We start from the raw sequence: 27,717 nt of genomic DNA on the forward strand, positions 1-27,717 counted from the left end.
TTGGTGAATACTCTGGGGGAGGACTTGAGCCTGAAGGGGAGGGCTTTGTACTGGTAATGTTCTCCATTGTATGCAAAGCGAAGGAATCTTCTGTGAGTCTCCCTGATGGGGATATGCAGATAGGCCTCCAAGAGATGTATGGAGGCTAGAAAGTCCCTCTTCTGTATAGCCCCCATGATTTACCTCAAGGTCTCCATCTTAAACTTGCGCAATGCAACGAACTGGTTCAGCCAGTGCAGATCCAGTATGGCTCCAATACCCCTATTCTTCTTTGGTACAATGAAGAATACTGAGTACACTCCCCTGTTCCAATAAGGTGTCAAAACTGGTCATATGGCTTTGATAGTTAGAAGGTGAAGAACTGCCTCTTTTATTTGTAGATGCTTTGTCTCCATGAAGTTCCGCTGTATGTGAACCACACGATTTGGGGGTCTGGTCTGGAATTCCAGAGAGTAGCCCCTGGATACTTTTTCCAATACCCATTTGTCTGTAATTGTCCTTTGCCACTGCACTGAGAATTCCTGAAGTCGCCCCCCTATCTGTATGGATGCTGTCTGACGGTAGTCATGCTTAACGGGCCTTCTTCTGTCCTTTGGCTTGCTGACCCGTTTTCCTAAAGGAAAAGGTTCTGGTGTTGCTTCTGGGTCTCTGTTGCCATCAACTCTTGTATGGTCTAGAGGAACTCTGTCGGACGGGACACTTGGAATCACGAAAGGAGTGTCTGTCCTTTATCTTCAAGTCCTTTTTCTTGGATGGAAGGACCTTCTTCTTCTCCGTATCCTCTACCAGATATTTGTCTAGGGCTTCTCCGAACAATTTGGCCCCAGTGAATGGTATTGCTGCCGCCTTGCTCCAAGCTGGAGGATCTACGTCCCAGTATCTCAGCCAGGTATTCCTCCTAGCTGCGACATTAAAGCCTATCACCCTCAAAGACATTTGGAAAGAGTCAAGGGTAGCATCTGCTGCGAAGGCCAACGCCAAGGCTATTTTCTTAACCTCGTTCTTAACTTCCTTAGATACCTCTCTGCCTGCCGTTGCCAGGTTAGATGCCCAAGTAAACACTGCTCTGGCGAAAAGAGACCCAGTAGTTGAGGCCCTGAGAGAGGCCGCCGAGGCCTCAAAGTTCCTCTGTAGTGCCTGTTCAATTTTCTTATCTGACAGATCCTTAGGCATTCCTTCCGCATCCATCGGTAGTACTGACGTGGTGACTAGGCTAGTAACCAGGTCATCAACCACCAGAAGCTTGATCTTCCTTGCAGCCTCTGGAGCTAAAGAGTAAAACTTGTTAAACACAGATTGGTACACCTTAGGCTTGGCTGGGTTTTCCCATTCTGCCTTCAAGATACTATGAAAAACTGCTGGCAGAGGTACTCCCGTCTGTGTACTCCCCACCTGAGGGAAAACTCTCTCTAAACCTTGGGGAAAAGCTGGGTCTGGCTCCTCTTTCCCCACGCTTATCTGAGCAATTTCCAATGTCCTCAGGACCTTAGGAAGTAGTTTAGAATAAACCTCCTGTGGAAAAAGTCTAGTCTGAATGACGTCTCCTGTTTCCTCTTGTTCAGCCGAAAGTTCTCCCTCTTCGCTCCCAGAGTGCTGATCTGAGGCCTCAGATTCTGACCGGAGTTCCTCAGACAGGCTAGAGTCTTCATCTATGTAATGATCCTGGCATCTGCTTCTCTTAGCTTTGGGGGGAGTAGAGGAGTGTCGGGGCCTAGTTCTCTTAATGGCCCTGGGGTTGGCCCACTCTTTCTTGATGTCTCTTGGCCCTGAAGTGTGCCCATCACTTCCTTAAACCCTTTTTGAGTTCTGTCTTTATCCAGGCCAGAAGGTTTTCTTTGACCTCTGGCCCTGAAAGATCCAGCTGACTACCCTCCTGGCCTTGTCCACTGGGGCCTTGTGAAGAGCGTGAGGAGGTGGGAGAACTAGGTAGATCTAGGCCTTCGACCATCCCAGTAGCCGTGCGAGGCCCTTCCACACCCGCCTTGGCCACCATTCCCACCAAAATGCTTTCCCACCTAAAGGGAAAAGGTGGGGGGGGGAGGAAAAAGGACAAAGAAAAAGGCAATGAGCCTAATCAAGACCATATGGCCCTCCAATTACAGGCATGACTCCTACTCGTGAGCAAGCCCCCACCTTTCCCAGTGCCCCAAGGGGTCACTTACCAAGGGACTCAAGGTAACTCCCTGCCGCTGCAAGTGTGCTTCGGCAGGATTTGCTCTCCACGCGGTCTCAGCTGGCTGCCCGCGCTGTCATTCCTCTTCCCCTCCAACACGTCTGCGTTGCAGCAGTACTCCTGTCTTGCTATTTAGCCAGCGTTCTCTTTGTGTGAAGAGCAAAACTGACGCCGAGAATCCCACCGCTGGCCTCACCTCCTCCACAGGCTCTCATGCCATGAGGTGCAGGTAGCAGCTTCTTGTGCCAACTGCGCTGTTTGCCACCGCCGTTGCAGCTGGGATTGGTGGGGTCACTTCTGTCCCTGTGCCTCGGCTAAGTCGAGGAGGTGGGAGGGAGGGAGGGTCGGGGGGGAGGGACATGCCCTTCCTTTTCCCCTTCTTTCTCTTCTTTTGTTCTTCATCTCTTCTTTTTTTTTTGGATCAGTGCTCTGGAGAGCATAATGATTCGACTCCCTGCTAGAGCAGGGCCGGCAAAAAACTGGCGCACCAGGGAAGAGCCCTCCCCTAAGGGATCCTCTGATTCAACCGACCCTGCAATGGAGGAGGAGCTACTTCCCATCAGTCAAGACTGACCCACTCCCATACCACAGGAGAAAAGACAAGTGAGGGACTCATAAGGACTTGTAGGGGGCATTGACCTCTCCTACATTTTATCCTCACAATAATACTGTTAAGTAAGTTAGGCTGAGAATGTGTAACTAGCCCAAGATCACCCAGTATGCTTCCACAGGAAAGTGATAATTTGAACTTGGGTCTCCCACATCTTCGTCTAAAACTCTAACCACTACACCATACTGACTTTTGTGGGGTGGGCTGCTGTTGAACAGCAAGCAGCCACACTTTGGAGTCATGCAAGTCGCACGGTAGCAAGTCACTCAATGGTTGCTGCTGGGCCAGGCCCTGATGAGTCCTCCTCTCAAAAGCCTTGTCCCCTCTCCCACCTCTTACCAACAGAAACCAAGGTGTGAAGGCTGGCAATAATGTTGTTGCTGCCTAGCAATGGCCACTGAGGGCATTTGTTTCTTAAATACTACAGCCCAGTGTCTATATTTCAGGAGGTGTTAATCCTCCAATGTATTTTCCCCCTAAATTTCAGGTTGTTCTGCAAACCTGGGCAATTTTCAGCTTTGCAGAAAGAGCTGTCTTGTCTGTTCATAGTTCTACTCTCCAGATTTAAGTATTCACAGATTTGGTCACACTGAAATTTAGATATACTGATTATGGTACCTGGCATTGCTCTGAATACCTAGGAACAGCTTTTGCACAGATACAATTGCCACAATTTGTGTTTTAAAACAGGTTATAATTTTTTCAGTAATAGACACTGCCATTTTTTCTTATTCTGTAGACATGCTGTGAAACTGTCTACAATACAATTTAAATATTTATTCAAATATCCTGTCCTTGCTGAATGCTTAAAATGGTTATCAGCATCATAAAAACTTATGACTTTTTCATGAACATAAGTTACCCTATGTATTTATATAGCCTTCTGGACTAGAAGAGGAGATACCAACACACAGAACATTCTCCTGTCACTATCCAGGGAACCACCAGATGCACCTACCAAATAAAGTAGAATGCGGTATCAACACTGTCTGCAGGAAATGTCAGATCAGTGCATGAGAAGCATGTCCTTTGGGATTGTGTTTTGACATATGAGTAACTTATAAACCAAAATACAAATAATACATTTATTAACAGGTGTATACGCTTCTGCTCCAACCTTCAAAGTTCCTAGACGCTCAGAAATGGGTAAGTCATCCACTTCCACAATGAATTCTTTTACTGCATGGTATAACTTCTGCTGCACTTCATTTCTTTGAGGAATTAAGTTTTGCACTTCATCCTATGCAGAAAGAAAAGCAAAATTGGCAAGGTTCTTTTGGAACTTTCTCTTCCATACAGTACGTTCACATATGACACTTCCAACACTCCAAAATATAACCTGGAGGTTCACCTTGTGCTTGCATGTCCCCATTGCGTATACATAAGACATTGGTTACTTCCTATTTAGTACAGGCAAGCCCGATCTGGGAACCTAAGCAGGGTGAGCCTTGGTTAGTAATTAGATGGGAGACCTTCAACGAAGACCAAGGTTGCAGAGGCAGGAAATGGCAAACCACCTCTGTTAAGTCTCTTCCCATGAAAATTGTTGGGATTTAATAAGCGTTCTTCATTCAGTCATGAAAGTGTTAAACTGTTACTTACTTACTTAGTAAACTTACTTGCATAGGACCATTTAGCTGTTAAGTTTCCCGTCACAGAAAGGGAAGTCTTTATGCTTAAAGAAAAAGATCTGGGATTCACTATTGGGCAACCAGTTTACTGGTGAGCAATTAGCTAGAAACATATACTAGGGTTTTATTGTTCTTTGTTCAGTCTGTGTTCAACTCTCTAAAGGCCAAGCTACAAGTGACAAATGACACTTGCCTGGCAAGTGAACAGACTCATGTGTATTCCTCCCTGTTCACTTGCCATTCACTTGCTCTCCACTTGATCAAGTAGAGCACAAGTGAATGGCAAGTGAACAAGGAGGAATACACGCGAGTCTGTTCACTTGCCAGGCAAGTGTCATTTGTCACTTGTAGCTTGGCCCTCAGTGTAAGTCTTACCATCAAGATGCAGCCAAATAGCTATTCTTTATTTTCTTATCAATGTAACCTTTTTTACCCTAACATGTAGTAAAAAGTATTTTTCTAGAGCTAAACACGGGCATTTGTTCTTATTATGATCCAATGTGCTACACTGCACTCTGCTAATTAATTCTAATAAAAACCCCACCAGGGGTTGCCGTAAGTCAGCTATGACTTGACCGCACTCTCCACTACAGTACAAACCCCAAGTTTGCTGTAACAACCAAACTGACAAACTGTAGTCTGTGCTTGCCCTCCAAACCCGGGCTGCTTCCCAGAGAGGTTTTTGTTCCAGTTTCATATCTACACAAGAGCAGGGCATGTTGTGGGAGGGCATCTACATGACAGCATCCATTAATTGGTTACTTTTGCATTTTCTGCTGCTTTGCTGCAATGTTTCCGAAACGTGGTTTGGTGTGACATTTTATGAAAGTGTGCCGTCGTCATGCCTCTGCACACTGTGTAGACGAGAAAAAATAGCCCCCAATCCCCTCTTCCATGTCACTATGGGGCTTTGAAAAAAAATCAAGAACTGACATATCAGAATCAACACTTGACATATTGCTATAGCTTAACACTGCAGTGAAACATCATACAGCATTTTTTTAAGCCCAAAAAAGCCCTTTGGTGGCATGGAGGGGCAGGAATGGCAGCTGGTGCAGGGAAAACCATTTAGATGTTCTGCTGCTGCTGCTGCTGCTGCTGCTGCTGCAAATACCTCTGCATTTGCAGTGGAAACAGAAAATCATCATCATGTGGATACAGCTCAAGACTGAAATGAGTTTCCAATTCTGGCTGAATTATGATTTGCGATTCAGATGTAAACTATGATTTGTGCTATAGCCCAAAGCAAAGCAACTCAAACAAGCACAAGGTTTGTCCCCAGCTAGTGAGAAATGGAACTTATGAATCAATCCTTAGAACTATTTTTAGGAGTACTCCACAAGGTCAAGTAAGAAATTAACTATATTTTTAAAATAATTTCAACTCTCACAACACCCTGCACAGGAGCAGGAAAGGGAATACACAACCTACATGTGTAGGTTTCAGAGGCAGGTCTGTTTTGTAAGCACACACTACTTTTTTTTACATGTATGATCTTCTTGACGAGTTCAAGTTCAGGTTAAACCAGTTATGTATGTATTTACACCAGAAGCCACAGAGTGCTGATTTGGAGAGGCTGGTACAGCCAAATGATTTTCCAGTATTTTAAACACTGACCACGCTTATTAAAAAAACGGGGGGACATAAATGTACAGTTGATCTGCTGGAAGGAGCTGAGGCAGGAGTTCCCAACATGGTACCTGTAGGCACCACAGTGCCTGCTGACAGCTTAACTGGCACTCAAGAGTTTTTATAAAGTGGGCGGGGCCAGCAGGAGTTATTGACCAGCATGGTTTCTGATCAGATGTGTAATTTTTTTAAAGCTGTTTCAGTAGCAGCTGCCACCACAGCACAAGGATCTTCACTATATGATTGAAGAGCTGCATGTATGCAAAAAAGTATATTTAAACATGGTTAGAGATCCAGCACAGTTTAGTAACACATTATCGAACATGCCGTTTTTGAAGATAAAATCTAGATAGGCTTTTGCAACCATAAGCAAAAGGCAGATAAAGCAAAAATATGAGCAGGAAAAAATATGCAAACCATCACACACCATATATTTACATAAGCGTATTTCCTCTTGAGCAGTGTTATATTCTACCCAAATCTTCTCCAACTTTTCCAAAGATGGAAGAGCTGTGAGGGATCCTTCTGTTACTGTTTTTACAGCATCCAAAAGGTCGTCCCCCAAGTGATCACTCATACTGGCACACCTGGGTGTAAAAAAATAATTGAAATAATTAAGGGGAAAACATACATTTTAACATATAAAAGATGCTTCAAGACTTAAAAATCCCATATAAATACCTCTATATTTCTTATAATGTTACAGATTATATTCTATGGGATACAGATTACATTAAGAAAGATGTCTGTAATAAGCATAGAAAATCACCAAATAAAAATGGTACTGCAGAGAGAGAGAGAGAGAGAGAGAGAGAGAGAGAGAGAGAGAGAGAGAGAGAATATTACCACATTTTTCAAAAATCTACCATTCATCTAAAAACATGCATAATTCTTTATTCAAATTAAATTATAAAAAGCTTATCTGGCAGTACAGTCAATTTATTTAAAGAGGACATACTAGACCTCCAGTTTCCTACTCCACAAAGCTTTGATTGATGAAAGCCGATACTACAGTCTGTAATATATGAGCTAGCACTGCTACCACAAACTGCATATAACTTATCTAATCAGATGACTATGCCACAGCCATGACTGTTGGCAGAACTGACCATTCTTCCAGGTGTATCTCCTGCACCAAATTCAGACACTACTGAGATTCACTTGAACTAGTTCAGTAAAGTCTTTACGACATTTTTCAGCAGGATGCATATGTATGCCCATACTGGGGCTTAGGTCTGCTTAACAGACTGCAGATACATAGATAGACCAAACTAGCAGATAACTGATGTATACCTAGGTTTGTATTAATTTGCATGTTTAAGAAAGGCTCATGGGGCATGTGTTGGAAAAGGCCATCATGACTAGGAGAGGTCGTATAATGCAGAACTAGGCTAGCTGAAAAGACTGGAAGAGAGAGAAGCTTTTTGGAAAGCTTATTTCCAAGCTTTGGAGCTAAGGTCATAGAGCTGAAACTGCTAGCTGGGAAGCACTGAACCTTTCTCTCTGGGAGAACAGCAGTAACTGGGAAGAGCTGAAGAAGCAAGGAAGAGCAAAGAGCAGGAATTGCTAGCAGCTGAACTCTTCATTGACCACCTGAGACCAGCACCCTAGTACAGAGCTGCCCCACTTCATCTTGCCAGGAGGAAAGGGAAACTGCTCCTAGGGCAACAAGCAAGATCCAGGATTCATAACAGCATTTTCACAAAAAGAGTCCTGCTGTGCAAGGCGTTCTGGATATTTGGAACTCTGTTTCAGGCATAGCCTCTGTCCAAACCTACAGAAATGTCTGCACCCTCTACCAAGTGGATTGTAAGTAGGACTCTGGGGTCACTGGTTGGTGACCCAGTATTGATACTTTAGGAACGTTTTCATAGTGGTGTTGTTATATTTAAATAAAGTGGATTTACATTTTGAATTTATATCTCTAGAAATTGAATCCGGCCCTCGGGACTCGGAGTTACACATACATAATAAAACAACTAATAAACCAAGACTTCACACTCCTCCCCCCTTTTGCAAGAGATGGTACAAGAAGAGAATGAGTTGTGATCAGGAACGTTCCCAAGTCAAACCTCACTGCCAACTCAAGGCAAGCCACTCTCTTTAACCACAGGCCCTGATAATAGTGAAATAATACTGGCTTAACTTAGGGTCAAGCTAGACATGCGGGTTTTTAAAGCATCGATACAGCACCTTGGGAGAATGGCTGTTAAAAAATGAAAGAGAGCTCAAGCAGCCTCAGAATGCCTCCTTCCCTGCCTCAGGGGCTCCTCCTTCCCTGCTCAAGCCATTTCCCATTGCAAAATATTTTTAACAGCAATTCCCTAAAGTGGCGTGCAGCTGCAGGGAACTCAAGCTGGGAAACACAGACCCAAAACCTGCACATCTAGCTTGAACTTTACAGAGCTTATTGTAAAGTACACAACAAAGGACTTGCCAATTTAACCAAGCTTTTACTGCAGCCACAGCATGGACTCCTCCACAGTCTGGTCTCGGGAGAAAGAGGAGCAGGCAGTGGGTCCCAGCCATGCACACCGCACTCCAAATAGCTGGCACCCATGTTTGGGAATTGGAGCATGCTCTACCCTGTCTGCTCTCCCAGCAGCAACTGGCTTGCTGGTTAACTAGGTGCTGGATAACATAGCTTTTACTGTAATATCTTAAGTCTTTAAACATCGAAAGTACTACATAAGTTATTTTCCATTCAGGAAAGACTGAGATGTGGACAGATCCTCTTGCTAATCTGGAACACTTCCCATCTCACAACTTTTAAGCAGAGGAGGGAGATATGGTCTCTTCAATGTTCTGCAGTCCAGAACCAAACCACTACTGAAGCAACAACCAATTTCCATCAGTCTTTTCTACTATTCAGTTATTCAACAGTTGAGTTTTTTAAAACCAATTTACACACAGGGTGAAACTAATATTTAAATTATTTTGCACTTCTCTTCACCAACAAGAATTCTGAAGCAACACTCGATCACTAACTAAAGTGCAAAGAGATATTTGTGCTTTCAGAAGTTTCAGTGTTCACCAGAAGTGAGATATCTTGAGGGTAGGGATGCCAGGCTACCAGCCAGCATTCATGGGAGGTTTCTGGGCAGGGCCCAGGTCAGAAATGATGTCCAGAGACACAATGTCACATCTGCCTGAAAAACCAGATATGGCATAAGCACATCAGGCAACCCTCTGGCTGTCCATACCATCGCCTGACACGCTTGTGTCACCTCTGGGTTTTCAAGAAGGATATGATGTCACACACTGCCACGCATCATTTCTAGCCGAGGCCTTTTCTCCTGCTGCTCACAGGAGAAAAGGTGGGAGGGAGTGCCCAACCTCTGGGCTATAACCTCTTGCTATAAGCAGGCAATGACCTCTCTACTTGAAGACCTAAACAAGTTTTACTCCCAACTTCTGACTCTTACAAGAAATTAAGATACTTCTTCAAGTAATCTTAGAACAAGTTCTGGACCTTAGCTTCCAACAATAACCACAACAGAAAGCACTTTTTGAAAAACACTTAAACAGCAGAGGTCAGGAACATATAAACCCAAGTTTCCCAATGTGACACCCATGGGCTCCATGGAACCTTCAGGCACTTCCCCAGATACCCACCATGTGCATCGGGAAAGTAGGTGGGGCCATTGTGAAGGCAAAATCCGTGACTGGTTGCCTGGATCCTTCTTCACTTACCAAAACTAACTGAAGACGGATCCAGGAGCCCATAAATAGGACCTGCGGATTAGCTGACACTGGGGGGAGGGGCTGGGGAACACAACAGCAGAGTAACCATCCCATCCTGGTTGTCCTCTCTATGTACATTTTATCTGCCCTTTCCACCACTGGCAATCTTCTTCTGAGAGTGCGTTATCACTCTTTGGGCTTCTTCTGTGTAAGTATGTTTATATTCCCCATCATCCTTCCTCTCATGTATGTGTGCTTGTTTCAACCTCTTGTGGGAGTCATTGTAGTGATGCTTGTCACACTGCCACAGAATTCCAAAAACGCTCAGAGATTCAAAAAGGTTAGGGACCCCTGATCCAGACTGTACCTGATGCCTTTCAACTTCTCAAACTTCACAGCCAAATTTCTCATGGTAGTTCCAACATATGTCGACAGTGTGCTTTCTACATGTTCAAGAGTCTCCTTATGAGCTTTCTCCTTTGCCTGCATTAGTAAAAATGAAAGGATTAGCCATTACTACAAGATTTCTATGGTATGAAAGAAAAAACTAAAAATCAACTTCAAAACATCCACAGGTAAACATGGAACCAAGAAAAGAAGGCATCAGAGGTTACTACTGTGAACAGAACTATATATAAATGCCATATTTAATACCAAAGTCCACATCAATCATAAAAGCAGCAAACCAGGTGACCCACTGACAGTCCCCAGAAACAGTAGGAGCTAATTCACACAGTATAGTTCTCACAGATGGTTTCTCGGTCTTTCAGTTAGACAGAGTTTCAGGATTCCTTCAATTCCTGCACTTATACCCAGCCCTCAACCAGAGCTTCACAGTCTGATGCTATTTTACTAAAGGCAGGGGGAATTTCTCAACTGTTTATGCTCCCAATATGTCCCCTCCCGCAAAAATCTTGTATTTATATAGAACAGAAACCACCCCCACAGAATATATTTAGTACGTTTTATCCTGACCTTCATACAAGGTGTTCAGGGCAGTTTATTCATACCCCGCTGCCCAACTCTCCCATTGTTGAGGTCAGAGTCTGGGGCAGCAGCCCCTCTTGGGGCATCTTCTCCAGTCTGGAGCAAGGAATGGGCCTCAGCAATGGGAGGGGAAAGGGTACCGATAGAACCCATCTCTCTCTCTCTCTCTCTCTCTCTCTCTCTCTCTCTCTCTCTCTCTCTCTGCCCTGTACTCAGCCTCCCATCTGAAACATGCGAGATGCCTCACCCTTCCTCTTCAGCCTGTCCTTGCTCCACCTTTTAAAGGGTTCCTTCCCAGGGGCAGGCTCCCATCACCACTCTCTCCCAGGGGCTGTTACTGCTAGAGAGGCAGGGCCAGGAGCCAACAAGGCGCTTGCCCTCCCTCTGAGAAATCTGGTCTGCCCTCCAATATGGCCCAGAGGCCTTGGGGTACATGCTGCAGCTGCTCTTGTATAGCTGTGCTTCCCTGTGCCCGTCTGCCTGAAAACAATCCTCTCTGACACCAAGGAGGCTATGTTCAGGGCCTCCGTGTCTGCTTCATGCTGCTTGCCTGCCCTCAGTTGTGTTGTCTCTGCAGGCCTCATCTTTGCCTCTTTGGCTGTCCACTCGATGCCAGGGCAGAGATGGGCTTCCTGACCTGGCATCCAGGTCCACTAGGCCACAGGACATCTTTGCAGCCCTTCCTGAAGCTGTGTCTTCATCTTCAGTACCAGAGGACCTTCCCTGAGAAGGTCAGAGGTATTCAACCAAGCTGGTGAAGGCAGGATTGAGGGGGCTGGTCCCCTACACCCGCCTTTCCTTTTGGACTCCAAGCAGCTTACAAATCCAAAACTAAAACATACAATAACCCCCTCCACACATACACTAAAATGGTGAAGAAACAGTCCACAACACTGTGAAGCTCAAAGTTGCCCAGCAAGCTTCACAATTCAGCAGACATCTGAATCTGGGTTTCCCACATCTCAGCCTAACCTCTACACAACAGAGGGACTACTACATGGCTATCTTCTCAGTGAAGAGCTACCAACAGGTACTGGCTGCAGGGCTGGACTCCCATTTTTTAAAAAGTCAAAAGTAAAATTTCTACAATGGAAAAAATGACAGTGTGCTCTAGCACATCTCACACACATGGGGAAATGGTTTGAAATCTGGAAAATGGCAGAAGAGAGAACACTACTGCCCCTAAGTCTAGGAGGGAGATTACGCTTGCCCAGTGCGGTTTCCAAGTAGCTTAGAGTCCTTGTACTTCTGCCACATGAAGCAATACTGCCTACTGGATCAGATCAGCTCTACAATCTCTTGTCAACTGTTTGGTGGACAACAAGGATAATCACAGTAGAGATGCCATTTAGACTATTTATTAAAGTACTACCTCTTTCAGTAAGCAGAAGAAAAAGTATCTGGCAAAAGACTAAGCATTACACCATCAGGAAGAAACATGTTCAGTAATTCTTGCTAAAAAGGATGCAGAGGCATAAGAGAGACAGAATCCGTATTTCTACCATACCTCCAGTTTACAGTTAAGTGTCTCAACTTTTGATTCAAGTTCTTTACACAGATGGAGAAGATTTTGGTTCTCTTCCTTGAAAGCCACTTTCTCCTCTTTTAGCTTTAAGTTCTCCTCTATAATTTTTTGCTCCTGTTTGATTTTTGCCAGGCTAATGTTTGGCACCCTGCTCAAATCACAAGCCACTATTTTCTCCCTATTGAAAAATATTGGAAAATTTCAGACATTCTGCATAAAAACAGATACTCTACCATCAAGCCATAACCTCTATTTGGTGTCACTAAAATCAAGTAACGTAACTTCTTTCTTTGCACTACTTTATGCAAAAGGTGGATAACTGAAATTTTGAATACTGAAATTTTGAATCCATGTGAATACTTCCCCTTCGCCCTAATAAACTCACCCTTCCCATAGAAAACCAGCATGTCCAACAGAATTTTAGTCCATATCCCCCTACACCCCCACATTACTTTTCTATGTTGAGGGAGGCATTTGGGCACCTCCCTCTTACTTACCACCTGAAGCAGGAGTCCAAGAAAAGCTCTGACACAGTTCCTCCAAGGCAAATGCCTCTTTCCAACATAGGCATGTCATCTGCCCACGTTGGGTGCGTGATCTCCCAGTGGTCCAACCCTCCCACCTGCTCTTGCATCTGGGCCAATAGAAGAAACCGTGGATGGTGGGGCTGAAATGATGTTGTGCAACACATTGACATCACATCCATGTGAAAATCCAGACAAGACAGCAGCTGACACTGGGAATTATGACAATACCAGTTTCTAGAACAGTGGCCGATGCACCAACATCATGTTCGTTCAGCACCTCATTTACCCCCTGCCCCGCCCCAAAGCTCGTGGGGGTGCCAGGCAGTGGCCTGGTATTCTTATTCCAACATCACTGACCTTTAAAATACAACAAGCACAAGCCTTCATTTCAGCTAGTTGGGAGTAAGGCTATAGGGAATCAAGGGTCCTGTCACTTGCTTCCCTTCAGCCTGTGGCCTAAGGGAGTGAGAGAAATTGAGCTCCATCTGCACTGGCAGAATAAATGACTGAATGGACAGGAATCTGTGGGGGACTACACACACCTTTCGTTAACGCTACACTTTTTGAGAGAAGCATCACTTGGAGGTAGACTAAGCCCCAAAAGGAGATTGCAATTACTGTTAACTACTGAAGTTTACATGAGAGTGAACAATACTCTGGAAAGGATTCAACAACGTGACTTTCTCCAAGACTGTGAACATCAAAGCTTAGTTCTTGAACCAGTTTTCAAGGAATTTACACAAGAACATGGTTAATAAAGTCCCTCCAGACACACAAATGACACTTTTCATTGCCAGCTATAACCAGTCCCCATATATTAGCGATTAATACAGGCTTGAGACCCAAATGCCCTCATAAGCATGTATTATATACAATAGACTGGAAATACTTTCAGTTTCCCAGCGTGGCTTACTTGGTAAATGGCACATGATTTGTAGTATTATTTTCATTCCAACCATTCAGAGGCATATGATCCTCAAAGCCCCCTTTAACTCTATTGCTTGCTGGATGGATAACTCTGTCTGACCATACTGGAGTTGTTGGTTTTGTATTCCTTGACACGGATTTGGAGGAATCTACTTTAATATCACAGTTGTTACTATTTATGGGACTCTTGGATCTTTCAGCAAATCCCTTCTTAACCATTTCTTCCCCAATATTCAGTACGCCGCATTCTGCCATGGCAAGAACAGTACCATCATATGTCCCTTTGCATTTTGTTTTCACTTCTTTTTCAAAAATCAAGCTATTCAGGAACTTCCTCCCCTGAAAAACAAGTTTTATAAAATGTTATCAAATAGTTCACATGATTGTGTGGGAGCACTCACATAAAGCATGTTTGCACTCATGTTGTACAAGTAGAAAATATTTCTATGTATCTGTCAGGCCCAACAGTTGACATCCTGGTTTTTGGATTGTAAAATAAAGTTTTAGCTCTTATAGCTACTGAGAAGCTTCAAGTGTTTGGGACAGTACTCAAAGAAGTCTCCAAAGCCAAAGTTAAGAGACTTCCAATGGTGAGGACTGGGACTTCCATCAATTTGCATGGCTTTGGGCCACATTAGATGTGACAATGTCCCTGAGTCTGTCCTGGGGATACAGTGCTATTTTGAAGCAGCAATAACTCTTTTCAAAAGAGCTATGGGGCCCTGATTCTGGCACGGACCACTGCAGCATGCGCAGAGAAGGGGCTCCTACCCTGTTTTTCTGTCTGGAACCAGTGCTGGAGGGTGCGTGTCAGCAAACAACACCCATAAGACCATTTCAGGTCAGAAAAACAGCACAGTGGGAGGCAGGAAATCCTCCCCTGCAGTGGTCCTGACCAGAATCAGGCCTCCATGGCACTGCTGAAAGGAGTTCCCTAAGTGAAACTCTCTGCTTTCTAAATAGCAATACATCCCCATGGACACCATTATCTCTAGTTTATCCCTAGTTCAACATGCAGATTACTGAAGGAACAATCCGTTATACAAAACGTAAAAGATACAATTACATAACGGTGTTCAAAAGAATTTTGATAAACAGCACATATTGGATCTCCTTGTCTGGGTTCTATGCAATTCATCTACATTGATTCATCATCCTTGTCAGAAAACAGACTCTTCATATAGCTATACATCTTCAAAATAAACAGGGAACACAACTCATCACCTCTAAAATTTAGAGAGAAAATAAATGTCATCTTATCATATTTCTAAAAGGACACAAAAATGCCACAATGTGAAATATTTAATTAGTATAAAGCAACAGAAATCAAGCTGCTCTTTTGCTTCCTGATTCCAAATTCTGGGATCTTCTATAGCCCTTCTGTAATGGAAGAGGCTTGACAATTAAACAGTACATGAAAAACGAAAGACTTGCTCACCTGGTCAAACTGAACCAAATCTTGATTAAGTGGAATCTGTAATCCCCACAGTCTATACTTTTTTGCCACACCAGGAAACTGCAAGTCCACAGGAATTTCAACTATTTCTGAACGGTTAAGAGTCTCAGAGTTTCCATAGTCAATATATAAAACCTGACACTGAAGCAATTCAAAGAAAAGCCAGTTACCCAATGAAGTTATAATTCATGATACTAATTGTATCTAAGTATAATCTAAATGAATAGTTAAGAATCAGACCCTGGGACAATCAACACCAAAGACAGCTATGTATTTCCAAGTAAACTGTCTATTAAAAAGAAAGAATCTCAGCCCAGATCAACCCTTTAAAAAGTACAACCCCCCTGCCCCCAACCTTATGATTTTCATTTTAGCAGTCTACAAAAAGTTGCTTGAAATCAAAATTAATTTTAATCGGGGGAATGCTGTGGACATACAGTTTATCTTGATTTCAGTAAATCTTTTGATACAGTTCCACATGATATTCTTGTTGACAAGTTGGTAACATGTAGTTTGGATCCTACTACTGTTAGGTGGATTTGTAAGTGCTTGTAAATGGATCCTCATCCTCTTGGAGAGGAGTGACAAGTGGAGTGCCTCAGGAATCTGTCCTAGGCCCTGTGTCATTCAACATTTTTATAAATGACTTGGATGTAATAGAGGGGATGCTCATTAAATTTGCAGATAATACTAAATTGGGAGGGATAGCAAATGCAGTAGAAGACAGAATCAAGATTCAGGATCATTTTGACAGGCTGGATAACTGGGCCACACTAATAAAATTAATTTCAACAGAGATAAATGCAAATTTCTGCATGTAGGTAGGAAAAATCAAAGGCATAATTACAGGATGGGGGATACTTGTCTTGGCAGTAGTACATGTGAAAAGGATCTAGGGGTTCTTAGTAAATCATACATTGAGCATGAGTCAGCAGTGTGATGTGGTAGCTAAAAAGGCACATGTGATTTTGGGCAGCATTAACAGAAGTATAGCATCCAGATCAAAAGTATAGTGTCCAGATGTATCACTTTACTCTGCTCTGTTTAGACCTCACTTGGAGTACTGTGTTCAATTTGGGGCACCACAGTTTAAGAAGGATGTTAAGAAACTGGAGCATGTCCAAAGGAGGACAAGAAAGATGACAACGTGTCAGGAGATCAAGTTCTATAAGGAAAGGCTGAAGGAACTGGGCATGTTTAGCCTAGAGAAGAGACAACTAAGAGGTGGTATGATAAACATCTTCAAGTATTTTAAGGGCTGTCAGAGAGGAGTGGAATTGTTTTGCCCCAGAGGGTCAGACCAGAACCAAGAGGGTTAAAATTAAATCAAAAATTAACTCAGTTTCAGCTAAACATTAACAAGGACTTCCTGACAGAGCAGTTTCTCAGTTGAACAGGCTTCTTCAGGAAGTCATAGGCTCTCCTTCCTCAAAGGTTCTATGACTCAGTATGAATTCAGGAAGATCATGAGAGAGAGGGTAGGAAGGGATGACCCAGTCCTAGGCTCTCGTAGCCCCTCCTTATATACCCAGGTAATGCCAATCGCCACTTTGGGGTCAGGAAGGAATTTTCTTCCAGGTCAGATTGACCAGGTATCCTGAAGGTTTTTTGCCTTCCTCTAGGCATGCAGCAGTGGTCACTGGGGGAGTGGGGAGGAAGTAGCTGTGAATTTCCTGCATTGTGCAGGGGTGGGACTAGATGACTCTTGAGGTCACTTCCAGCTCTATGTTTCTATGTTTCATTCAGTGCTGAAGCAATGCAAGGTAAAATAAATGAGAAGCGTTCACTGAGAAATTTAGAGTGTGAATTTAAAAGCTCCACAACTTTTTGGCAGTACTTTATTTATGAGCCCATATCACTCCCAAACCACAACATAAAAAGTCAAATGGCTAGTCAGAAACTTTTTCTTACCTTTTCATCGCTGACAACCTGTTGTACTTTGCATCTGTACCAGCATTTATCTTCAGAAAAGCACCCACCATAAACCTGTAGTTCAAAACAAAATCAGTTGTAAGTATCACTGCACACAATAGAAAATAAAATTCATGACCATCTATAACAAGTCATTTTACTCACGTCGCCAATTCAATAATTCACAACGATATGCTATTTGCTTAAACCTTACCACTTAGAATAAAAACACAGGTTGCTTCTAAAAGCAGTAAACAGGCCTAACTGTATAAAACTATCTAGTGTAGTACTAGCTCGTGAGAAAACTTCTAATGTACACTAGGGATTGGATAAACCACATCATAAACAAAATAAAACTAAAAATACATCACAAGATACTGAATTGGCAACACAATTGAAAAAATACAATTCAGTAGTCATTTGGCGATTAATAATGCAGGGACAGGAAAAAGATTACATGTATTACTCATCAAGACATAACACTCATACCAGAATTGATTACATATTGGTTACAGAAGGTATAAAAAAAAACATAATTAGCTCAGGCACTGGGAACATTACTTGGTCTGACCGTGCATGGACAACCTGTACTATCACATTAAATCCACACACTAAAACAGATAGGTATTGGACATTAAACAAAGCATTATTATTCAACACAAACATAGAGCAGGCTATAGAAAATTATTTAAAAGACAGTAACTCCTGTCCCCAGACATACTCCCACATATAAAATGGGACGCCTTAAAGGCAGTAGTAAGAGGACATCTTATATCGCTTTCAGCCTATGAAAATAAAAGGGAAAAACTACAAAAACAAATCATATTGGATAATATCAAACCGAACAGCAACAAAGAAAGGGTAATAAAAATATATCGTAAATTAATAAATGAACGCAAATTATTGGAAACAATAGAAGCAAATCAAATATAAAAAAACCCTACTTTATTTGAAATAAAAACATGGAATTTCCTCATCTAAACAACTAAAAATATTAGCTTGGAGAGTAAAAGAAAGAAGAGCCTCTAGAACAATAGCAGCAATTCAAGATCCTAAAGGCAAAATTTGTAACAAACCAGAGGATATCACGAAAATTTTTAAAGAATATTATGAAAATTTATACACTTCTGAAAAACCCTCCATGGAACAAATTAAAAAAATTTAAGCAATAAGAAACTAATAAAACAGTGAAGAACACTGTCAATTACTAAATAATCCAATCACAACTAAAGAAACTCAAGAAGTAAGCAATAAAAAAATTGAAAAATAATAAAACTGCAGGCTCTGATGGTTTTCCATCGGAATTTTATAAAAATTCGCACCAAATCTCACTCAACTTTTAACGGAAGTAAATAATAATTTATTAGAAACCAGTTCACAACCCCTATCATGGAGTGAAGACACTATAATTGTAACCCCAAAAGCAAATAAAAATCCTCTTAATCCAACTTCATATCACCCTATATCGTTATTAAATCAAGATTATAAATCATTTACCTCAATAATTACACGTTTAAGTAGAGGTCAATATATACAGCAGGACCAATCAGGTTTTATATATATATATTTTTTTTATAAAAAATTTTATTGGATTAGAAATCAATATTATACTCATTACAATCAATTTCCTTTAAATATTCCAGTTCTAACCCCCTCCCTTTCCCCCCCTTTTGTTGACTTCCAACAGTTTTCCAACCCCTTCTCTATTTTTTCCCCTACTCATTTCAACCTTATTTTATTCTGTTAAACATATACTTTCATTCTCTTCTAAGCTTGTCTATTATAACACAGTGTTATCTCTGTTCCTTATCCGCTAAATATTACATTCCTGGCATATATTCTTTAATAATAATCATCATTTATCTAATTTTGTACTCTATACTCTGTCTTACATCCTAATCTCATCAATATGGGACAAACAATTTGTCCCTCATTCTACATAGCTTTGAGTACTTCTATAAACATTGTATACGTACAATACAAGTCAATCAATTTAACTTATACTCTATATGTTATTCTTTACTTCCTTCTACATATCTTATATTCATTCTATTTTGATTATATAATTTCTCCATTATATAGTTATCTGCCAGAAATAAAATTAGTTAATTTCTATCCTTATAATAACACCTCTATTACTTAGTACTATATATACTAGTCAAATAAAATAGTTGCTTAGAATTCTCCTTTAACTTTCCTCCCCCCGGTAAAGTCACTTCCCTCTTCTTTTATTATATTTCAGTAATTTTCAAACTGCCACAGTTCTCCCACCTCCCATTTTTTCACCAAATATTGTTTCAGCTTCTCCCAATCCATGTTAAACTGTCCTGGATCAAGGTCTCTCAGTTTCCTTGTCGTTTTGTCCATTTCCACCATGTACAGCAATTTGTAAATCCAGTCCTCGATAGTTGGCACTTCTTGTACTTTCCATTTTTGCGCATACAAAAGTCTAGCCGCTGCTGTCATGTAAAATAGCTATGTCCTATATCGTGCTGGAATATCCTCCATTCCCAAGTTCAGTAGCAGGAGTTCTGGGTTCTTATTAACTTGAAATTGTAAAATCTCAGTTATCACTCTTATTATTTCCCCCCAGTACTGCCTAGCTACCTCGCAAGTCCACCACATATGGTACAGAGATCCTTCACGCTTTTTACATTTCCAGCATTTATTAAGACATATTCAAATTCCCTAGTGCAATTTTCTTTGGTGTCAGATACCAACGGTAAATCATTTTGTAGACATTCTCTTTAATATTAGCGCATGTCGTGGTCTTCATCGTATTTTTCCACAAATATTCCCACGCTTCCATTGTTATTTCTTTATTAAAGTTTATAGCCCACTTCACCATTTGCACTTTAACTGTCTCATCTTCTGTGTACCATTTTAACAGCACTTTGTAAGTCTTAAGAGATTTCCTTTTTATCCTCTTGTAGAATTACCTCTTCTAATTCCGAATTCTCCATTCTTACCCCTCCCTTTGCACAGTCCAAATTATAAAGATCTCTAATCTGTCTATATTGAAACCAATCGTAACTTGGAGACAACTCATCTTGCGTCTTTATTCTTAGTTTAGAACATTCGATTCGTGTTATCTCCTTGTATGTTAAACGTTGTTGTTCTTTATCAACAGTTCTCGGGTCTATTACTTCGTAAGGAACCACCCAGGAGGGAATTCCTTCCTGCAGGTAATCTCTGTACTTCTTCCAAATTGTGAAGAGGCTTCTCCGAATATAATGGTGTAAAAACATAGAGTCTGCTTTTACTTTGTCATACCACAAATATGCATGCCATCCAAATATTTTTTTATATCCTTCTAAGGCTAGTAACTTGCGATTTTTCAGCGTCATCCAGTCTTTCAACCACACCAAACAGATTGCATCGTAATAAAGTCTTAGATTGGGCAGTTGCATTCCACCTCTCTCTTTTACGTCCTGTAATACTTTCATTTTCACTCGAGGCTTCTTGCCTGCCCACACAAAGTCCGATATTTTCCTCTGCCATTTTTCAAACTGCTTAGAATCCCGAATAATTGGTATTGTTTGTAACAAAACATCACTCTTGGCAACACCTTCATCTTAACTACTGCAATTCTTCCCAACCATGACAAATTCAGTCTATTCCATTTAATCAAATCTTGCTCTATCTGAGTCCACAGTTTCTCATAATTGTTCTTGAATAGATCTATATTCTTTGCAGTCAGTTCAATTCCCAGATATTTCACCTTACTTGTTACTTCACAATCTGTTATTTCCGTTAGTAGCTGTTGTTTTTGTTTAGTCATATTTTTACATAATATCTTTGACTTCTTTTTGTTTACATAAAATCCTGCCAAATCTCCAAATTCCTTAATTTTCTCCATTACCTTTGGCATGTTCTCAATTGGATCTTCCACAATTAGCATTATGTCATCCGCAAATGCTCTAACCTTATAGGAAAAGTTTTTTATTTTTATTCCACGGATTGCATTATCTTCTCGAATCTGTATCATCAATATTTCCAAAACCAAAATAAACAACAATGGAGACAACAGGCAACCTTGTCTGGTACCTTTACCTATAATCAGTTTCTTAGTCACCTCGTCATTCACCACAATTGCTGCACTCTGGTCTCTATAGATTTCTCTCACTGCTCTTATGAATCTTTCCCCCATTTGTAGTTGCTCCATGGTGGCAAACATAAAGTCCCAGTTCAAATTATCAAATGCTTTTTCAGCGTCCACAAAGAAGAAACCAACCTCCTTATCACATCGCTTGTTATAGTATTCAATAGCATTTATAACTGTCCTTAAGTTGTCTCTGATTTGTCTATTTGGTAGAAAATCAGCTTGTTCCTCCTCAATAACTTCCGATAGCCATCCCTTTACTCTTTCCGCCAAAATCTTCGCAAAAATTTTATAATCATTATTGAGTAACGAAATAGGTCTGTAATTTTTAACATTAGTCAAATCTTGTCCTTCTTTAGGGATCAATGATATATTGGCTTCACTCCAAGTATCTGGGATCCTTTGATCCCTCAAAACCCCATTGATCACTTCTTTTAAGAATGGCCAATCAGGTTTTATATGAAGTAGAGACATCACAGATAACATACATAAAACGTTGGCTACTAGCAGACAAAATCAAACCAAATCACTATTACTTTCATTAGATGCTGAAAAAGCCTTTGATTCCCTTGAAACGACTTATCTTTACTCCATTATGAATCACATGGGTTTTGGAACAAAAATCCCTAAAGCACTAACTACAATCTACTCACAAGCAAAGGCACAAGTTAAGGTTAATAATTTGTCCTCATCAGAATTAAAATTAGCCAAAGGTACCAGGCAGGGGGTGCCCACTTTCACCCCCTTCTTTTTACTTTGGCACTAGAGCCATTAGCTGAAAACTATTCGTAGCAGTAATTTAATCCACGGAATAAAACTAGCTTCTAAAACGTATAAAATTAGCATGCTTGCGGACAACATGCTTTTATATATCACTGAACCTGAAGAAACTCTCTCCGAACTGCAAAAAATACTTGAGAACTTCCCCCAAATATCTAGTCTAAAAATAAACGCTTCAAAATCAACAATTTTACCTATAAACCTACCATAATCAACAACAAAAAATAAAATCAAATATAAATATCAATGGGAAGACAAATATTTACCATATTTAGGTGTTAATATCCCTGCTAAATTAGACCAGATTATAAAATATAATCTATTAAAAATCAAGGAAATAAAGATACGTTGAATTGGAATAAACAATCGCACTCCTGGTACGATAGGTTTTATTTAATTAAGGCCTTTATACTTCCTAAATTGATTTTCTTGTTCTGTATATTGATTATATCAATCCCTCAAAATCTACTGAAACAATGGCAAATGTTACTTAATAATTTTCTTTGGAATTATAAAAAAACTCAAATTGCATTTAAAATACTTTGACAAAGTGCTCATAATTGTGGCTTTAACTATCCTGACATATCAATGTACCTAATCTTCATTCAACTCTCTAAAGTAACCCAAATTCTAGAAAACAAAACAGATACAACTTGGACACAAATTTTGGAATCCTTATGCAACCCGTTGTCTTTACAAGAAGTATTATGGAGCAGACACAACTTATGCCCAACACAAATACACGACAATATTTTCTTATCAAGTCTACTTAAAACATGGGATAAACATAGAACAAGGTTAATGCCTACGATATCAAGATATTCCACCATTCGTTCACAAGAATGGTTCCCGACAGGGACTAAAAAACCCAGTTGTAATCAGTGGAAATTATTAGACAATGTAAGATTAATGGATATATCCACACAAAAAGGTCTTTTACTAAAAATAAATCTAGAAAAACAAATGAATAGCTCAATCCCATGGGTTTCTTACCTACAACTACAGCATATGGCAAACCAAATCAAGTTAAAAGGAATCATGCAAGCTCAAAGAACTAAATTTGAAGAAATTTTAAATAAAAAGAAAAAGGAACCACTTCCAAAATATATAGAATTGTTATAAACCACAGCAAACCTACATTATATAATTATCAAAATAAATGGCAACAAGATTGTAAAATAATTATCATGCAAGAACAATGGAAGAAAATTTGGTCTTCAAACACACTTAATTCCCAATCAATAAACACGAAACTTCAAACTTTTAAAATAATGACACGTTGGTTTCTTACACCTAGCAAATTATCAACAATATATCCTACTAATTCACCTATCTGTTGGAAGAATTGTGGTGCAATTGGTTCATATGCACAGTGTTGGTGGCAATGTCCTACAATTAAGAAATTTTTGAGAGAAATTGTTTACCAAATCGAACAAGTAACAGGTTATAAGATACCCTTAAAGCCCCTAATAATCTTTTTAGATTACTGGCAAGACAGCAACATACCGACAATAAGACGAGAATTAATTTGAGAGTTTATTGGCAGTGGCTAAAACTTTAATAGCAACAAAATGGAATAAACAGCTACCTCCTACCACAGATCAATGGCTCACAGAAGTGTGGGATCAATTTATAACTGAAAAAATAACATATAATATACAACAAAATACACTACATACAGGAACATCATCTTTCTATGAAAAATGGGAACCTTTTTTTGAATTTATTGCTAGCAATGACCTATACCCTTCAAATCCAATATATCAGAGCATCCTTGACACTTAGTTGCTAAAACATTGTACCTAACAATTTAAGAATCTTGTATACAAACCTATAATTGTAATTATGTTTTGTATTTTGAAAACTTTACTTTTTTTCTGTTATAACTGGACCTGTTGAATACTTTCCCAATAAAAGTTTAATTTAAAAAAATGTACACTTAGGGACACACTTCATATATGGACCACCAATTTGGGTCAGTATTCCAAAAGCATTATTGTTTTATTATAAAGACTAGTTACAGCCAGGAGACAGTGTAATCCTATGCACAGTTACTCCAGTTTAAGCGCATTGAAGTCAATGGTCTTAGACTGGAGTAACTCTCCATAGGATTGCACTGTTAGTTCTGTAACTTCAATTTAAAAATTAATTTCGAAGAATGCCAATAGTTTACCAAAGGAACAACTGACAAAGTTTAATATAAAACTGATCAACTAACTTTTAATCTTAGACTAGACTAATCTTAGTCTAACTTTTAATCTTAGACTAGACAAATGGTTCTTCTGCATACCCTAGGGAGCTAGGAGGCTGTTGGTTTTTCTAAACAGCAGCGATCAACCCCTAATGACCCAACATTTGAAACTGAAAGATCTTGCAAAACCAAACTGCAATATGATATAAAGATTGACTGTTCAAAAAACCCTAGTGGGGTGTCTGAATACTCTATACTAGATCTCTGGGCCTCAGCTATAACAAACATTTCAGACTGGAAACTTCCATGCAATCTATCTATCTACATCATGCAATGCTAAATGTGGAACAGAGTTCTAGTTTTCAGTCCTTTTAACCATCAAAATTTTTACTCATAGATGTTTTCATGCTTGTAAGACTATATGCTTAATATTCTTAATATGAAAAGGAACAACACTTTCTCTCTAAAACAGAAAAATCTGGAATAATTTACAACAAGTATTTGAAAATGCTCAAGCATTAAAACTTTCTATGACAGAAATACTCCCAAAACTTTGGCCAGACATACAGTCTCAGCCTAATCCACCTTAGAGTTGTTGTGAGGATAAAATGAAGCAGAGTATAATGATGAGTCCCCACTGGGGTGAAAGGCAGGGTATGAATGAAGTCAGAAAATAAGACAAATCACATCATCTTGAGATGATTTTGAAATCTGTTCCAAGGTAAGAAGCCTCTGCAAATAGGAAACCAGCACAGAAAGTAAAGACAATGTGGGAGAACTCTTCTTCTTACTTGGTGGATTATTTGTTTGCATGGAGCTTTTTATACAAAGGAATACTCAAAAACATGGAATCCTTCGGTCAGAAGTGGTGCAGTCCATTCTACCACTTCAATAGTCTGCCAACCCATTCTTCACCATATGAGAGCCAGACTATACATTGCAGAGCTGTACCCCTCAAAATCCGCTGACTTCAATGGACTTCAAAAAGTGTAGCTCTTCTTTGGATGGGACTGTTAGTCTACTTAGGGGTCTATTTGCAAATAGTATCAACTGATATTTTTCATATTTAAGTAAATGAAGAAACCATATGAATAACCTACCTTGGCAAGATCAGGATTACCAAAAACAGAACTGGCTTGAGGACAAATTTCACCTAGAGCACAGCTAGTCTTCAAGATGTCATGATGTCTATTAATGTTCTAAATAGCACAAGTTGAAAACAAAGTCAGTTCTCACATGAAAGGCATTTATTTATTTATTACTTGGATAAAAAGACTGCTAAACAACAAGATTCACAAATGTAATATATATAAAACAATAAACAAAGATGTTCCCCTCAACTCTAAGAATTAAGCACACTATAGTGGATAGTATAGGCATTCATATTTGGCAAGAATGGTCTTGAATTCCATTTTTTTGCCATCAAGTATCTTTTCCGCATCCCAGGGGCCCAACCTTACCTGTGCCCAAAATGTTACTGCGTCTTCCACATGGCAGCCAATTACATCTTCAACTGTAGAGGAAAGGAATTCAAGTCAAATAATGCTTTCAGAATTGAGGGGAAAACTGATATAATATTCATGTGTATACCTTTATTATATTGTGAATCCTCCTCCATACTGACAAGAGTCTGAAAAGTGAAAAGCATTCAGAGTCAGAAAAATCAGTGAGTCACCCAGACTAAACATGAAAAAACATTTGACCACCAGCTTTCATTTGCCACCCAAGCCCAACACCTATTTGCTGATTTGCCAGTCTTGACAATGAACGGGGAATCAGCAGCCCCAGCTTCTACATGACTAGAATACAGTAGTGGATGGGTATGAGTTATTCAGGAACAGGAAGAGTCATAGAGGAGGTGGAGTGGTGTGGTATGTGAGAAAAGGGCTAGATTGTCAGGAAATACTAGAGGAGGAGAGAGATAACCCAGTGGAAAGGGAGAGAAGGTATGTTATAGATCACCTGACCAAAGAGATGAGATGGTTCTGCTCTCCACGAGCCGATTAATAAGATATTCAAGAAACATGACCTTGTTGTTATGGGAGACTTCAACTTCCCTGATATGAGCAGGGGGGGTGGGGACCAACTCTGCTACGTGTCCAGAATCACACAACTTCCTGAACTACCTGGCCCACAACTTCCTTTCTCAAATGGTGGGAGACGAGGGGCTCAGCCATACTGGGCTTGATAATAACCAGCAAGAAAGAGTTGGTTGATGGGATAAAGATGGTGGGAACCTTATGGATAAGTGATCATGTCCTCCTAGAGTTCCTTTTGCTGTGGGGTACCAAGGGAGTTTGTAGGAAAACACACAGGTTAGATTTTAGTAGGGCAAACTTTAATAAACTTAGAGATATGATGAGTTATTCCATGGACAGGAATGCTGGAGGGGAAAGGAGCAAGTGAAGGGTGGGCTCTCCTAAAAGAGGAGCTGTTGCAGGCTCAAGCTGTCACCATCCCAGCAGAATAGAAATGGGGTAGATCCAAGATGCCAATGTGGGCGAACAAAGAGGTCTGTGATGAGCTAAGAAGGAAAAATGACATGTTCAAGAAATGGAGGGAAGGAAATGCATCCAAAGAAGTGTATCTAGTAGTAGTTAGGCACTGAAGGGCAGCCTATCAGTTACCAAAGCTCAGAATGAGCTGACTAGCCAGGGGGGCTCGCCATAACAAAAAGACATTATTCAGATATGTGAGGAGCAAACGGAAAGTGAAGGAGTTGATACCCCAATTGCTGGGTGAAAATGGAGAAACTCTGAATGGACAGAGAAAACAGAAAGGCTCAGTACCTACTTTGCCTCAGTTCTCTCCCTGAAGGAGAGAACAGGCCCATCTAGAGATGGTGGTAGGCAAAGCATGGTTCAGGGCTGCTGGTGGAAATGGGCAGAGAAGCTGTAGAGAAGCACTTTGCTGCACTGGATGTGTACAAATCCCCTGGGCCAGATGGGGTACAACCAAGAGTGCTTAAAGAACTTTCAAAAGAGCTTTCTGACCCTTTGTCAATCACCTTCCAAGGCCTCTTGGAAGATAAGTGATATTTTGGAAGACTGGAGGAGTGAAAATGTCATCCCAAACTACAAGAAAGGAAAAAAGGATGATCCTGGGAACTACAGTATCAGCCTGACCTCTGTCCCAAGGAAGATACTGGAACAGATATTAAAGGCATAAATATGCAAGTATCTGACAGACAACATGGTGATACGAGGAAGTCAGCATGGATTTGTCCCCAACAGGACCTGCCAGACAAACCTCATCTCCTTCTAAAATCAAATGACAGGCTTACTGGATTGCAGGATTGCTGTCAGCGTAGTTTATATGGATTTCAGTAAGCTTTTGACAAGATTCCTTATTTGCATCAATGATCAGGACAACGGTGCAAAGGGATTACTCATTAAATCTGCAGATGTCACCAAACTAGAAGGAGTAGCAAACACTCTTGAAGACAGAGATAGAATTCAACAAGATCTGAACAATGGTTGATGTGGGTTTTCCGGGCTGTATTGCCGTGGTCTTGGCATTGTAGTTCCTGACGTTTCGCCAGCAGCTGTGGCTGGCATCTTCAGAGGTGTAGCACCAAAAGACTC

At 40.6% G+C, this 27,717-nt stretch overlaps 1 protein-coding gene across 1 annotated transcript in view; it reads right to left on the minus strand.

Annotated features, from left to right (window-relative positions):
• Positions 1-25,754, minus strand: part of LOC129338030 (pro-neuropeptide Y) — a 239,239-nt gene extending 213,485 nt beyond the window's left edge. Inside the window, exons 1-11 of the mRNA XM_054992095.1 lie at positions 25,724-25,754; positions 25,594-25,646; positions 25,234-25,332; positions 17,061-17,135; positions 15,132-15,290; positions 13,680-14,032; positions 13,561-13,563; positions 12,222-12,417; positions 10,095-10,210; positions 6,471-6,630; positions 3,901-4,023 (exon numbers count right to left, since the gene is read on the minus strand). Coding sequence (XP_054848070.1) covers positions 3,901-4,023; positions 6,471-6,630; positions 10,095-10,210; positions 12,222-12,417; positions 13,561-13,563; positions 13,680-14,032; positions 15,132-15,290; positions 17,061-17,135; positions 25,234-25,332; positions 25,594-25,646; positions 25,724-25,751 — 1,365 coding nt within the window. The 5' untranslated portion in view covers positions 25,752-25,754. The remainder of the gene's footprint in view (positions 1-3,900; positions 4,024-6,470; positions 6,631-10,094; positions 10,211-12,221; positions 12,418-13,560; positions 13,564-13,679; positions 14,033-15,131; positions 15,291-17,060; positions 17,136-25,233; positions 25,333-25,593; positions 25,647-25,723) is intronic.
• Between the last annotated feature and the right edge of the window lie 1,963 nt (positions 25,755-27,717).

The sequence above is a fragment of the Eublepharis macularius genome, chromosome 11 (assembly GCF_028583425.1).
Source record: "Eublepharis macularius isolate TG4126 chromosome 11, MPM_Emac_v1.0, whole genome shotgun sequence".
Classification (NCBI taxonomy): Eukaryota; Metazoa; Chordata; class Lepidosauria; order Squamata; family Eublepharidae; genus Eublepharis; species Eublepharis macularius.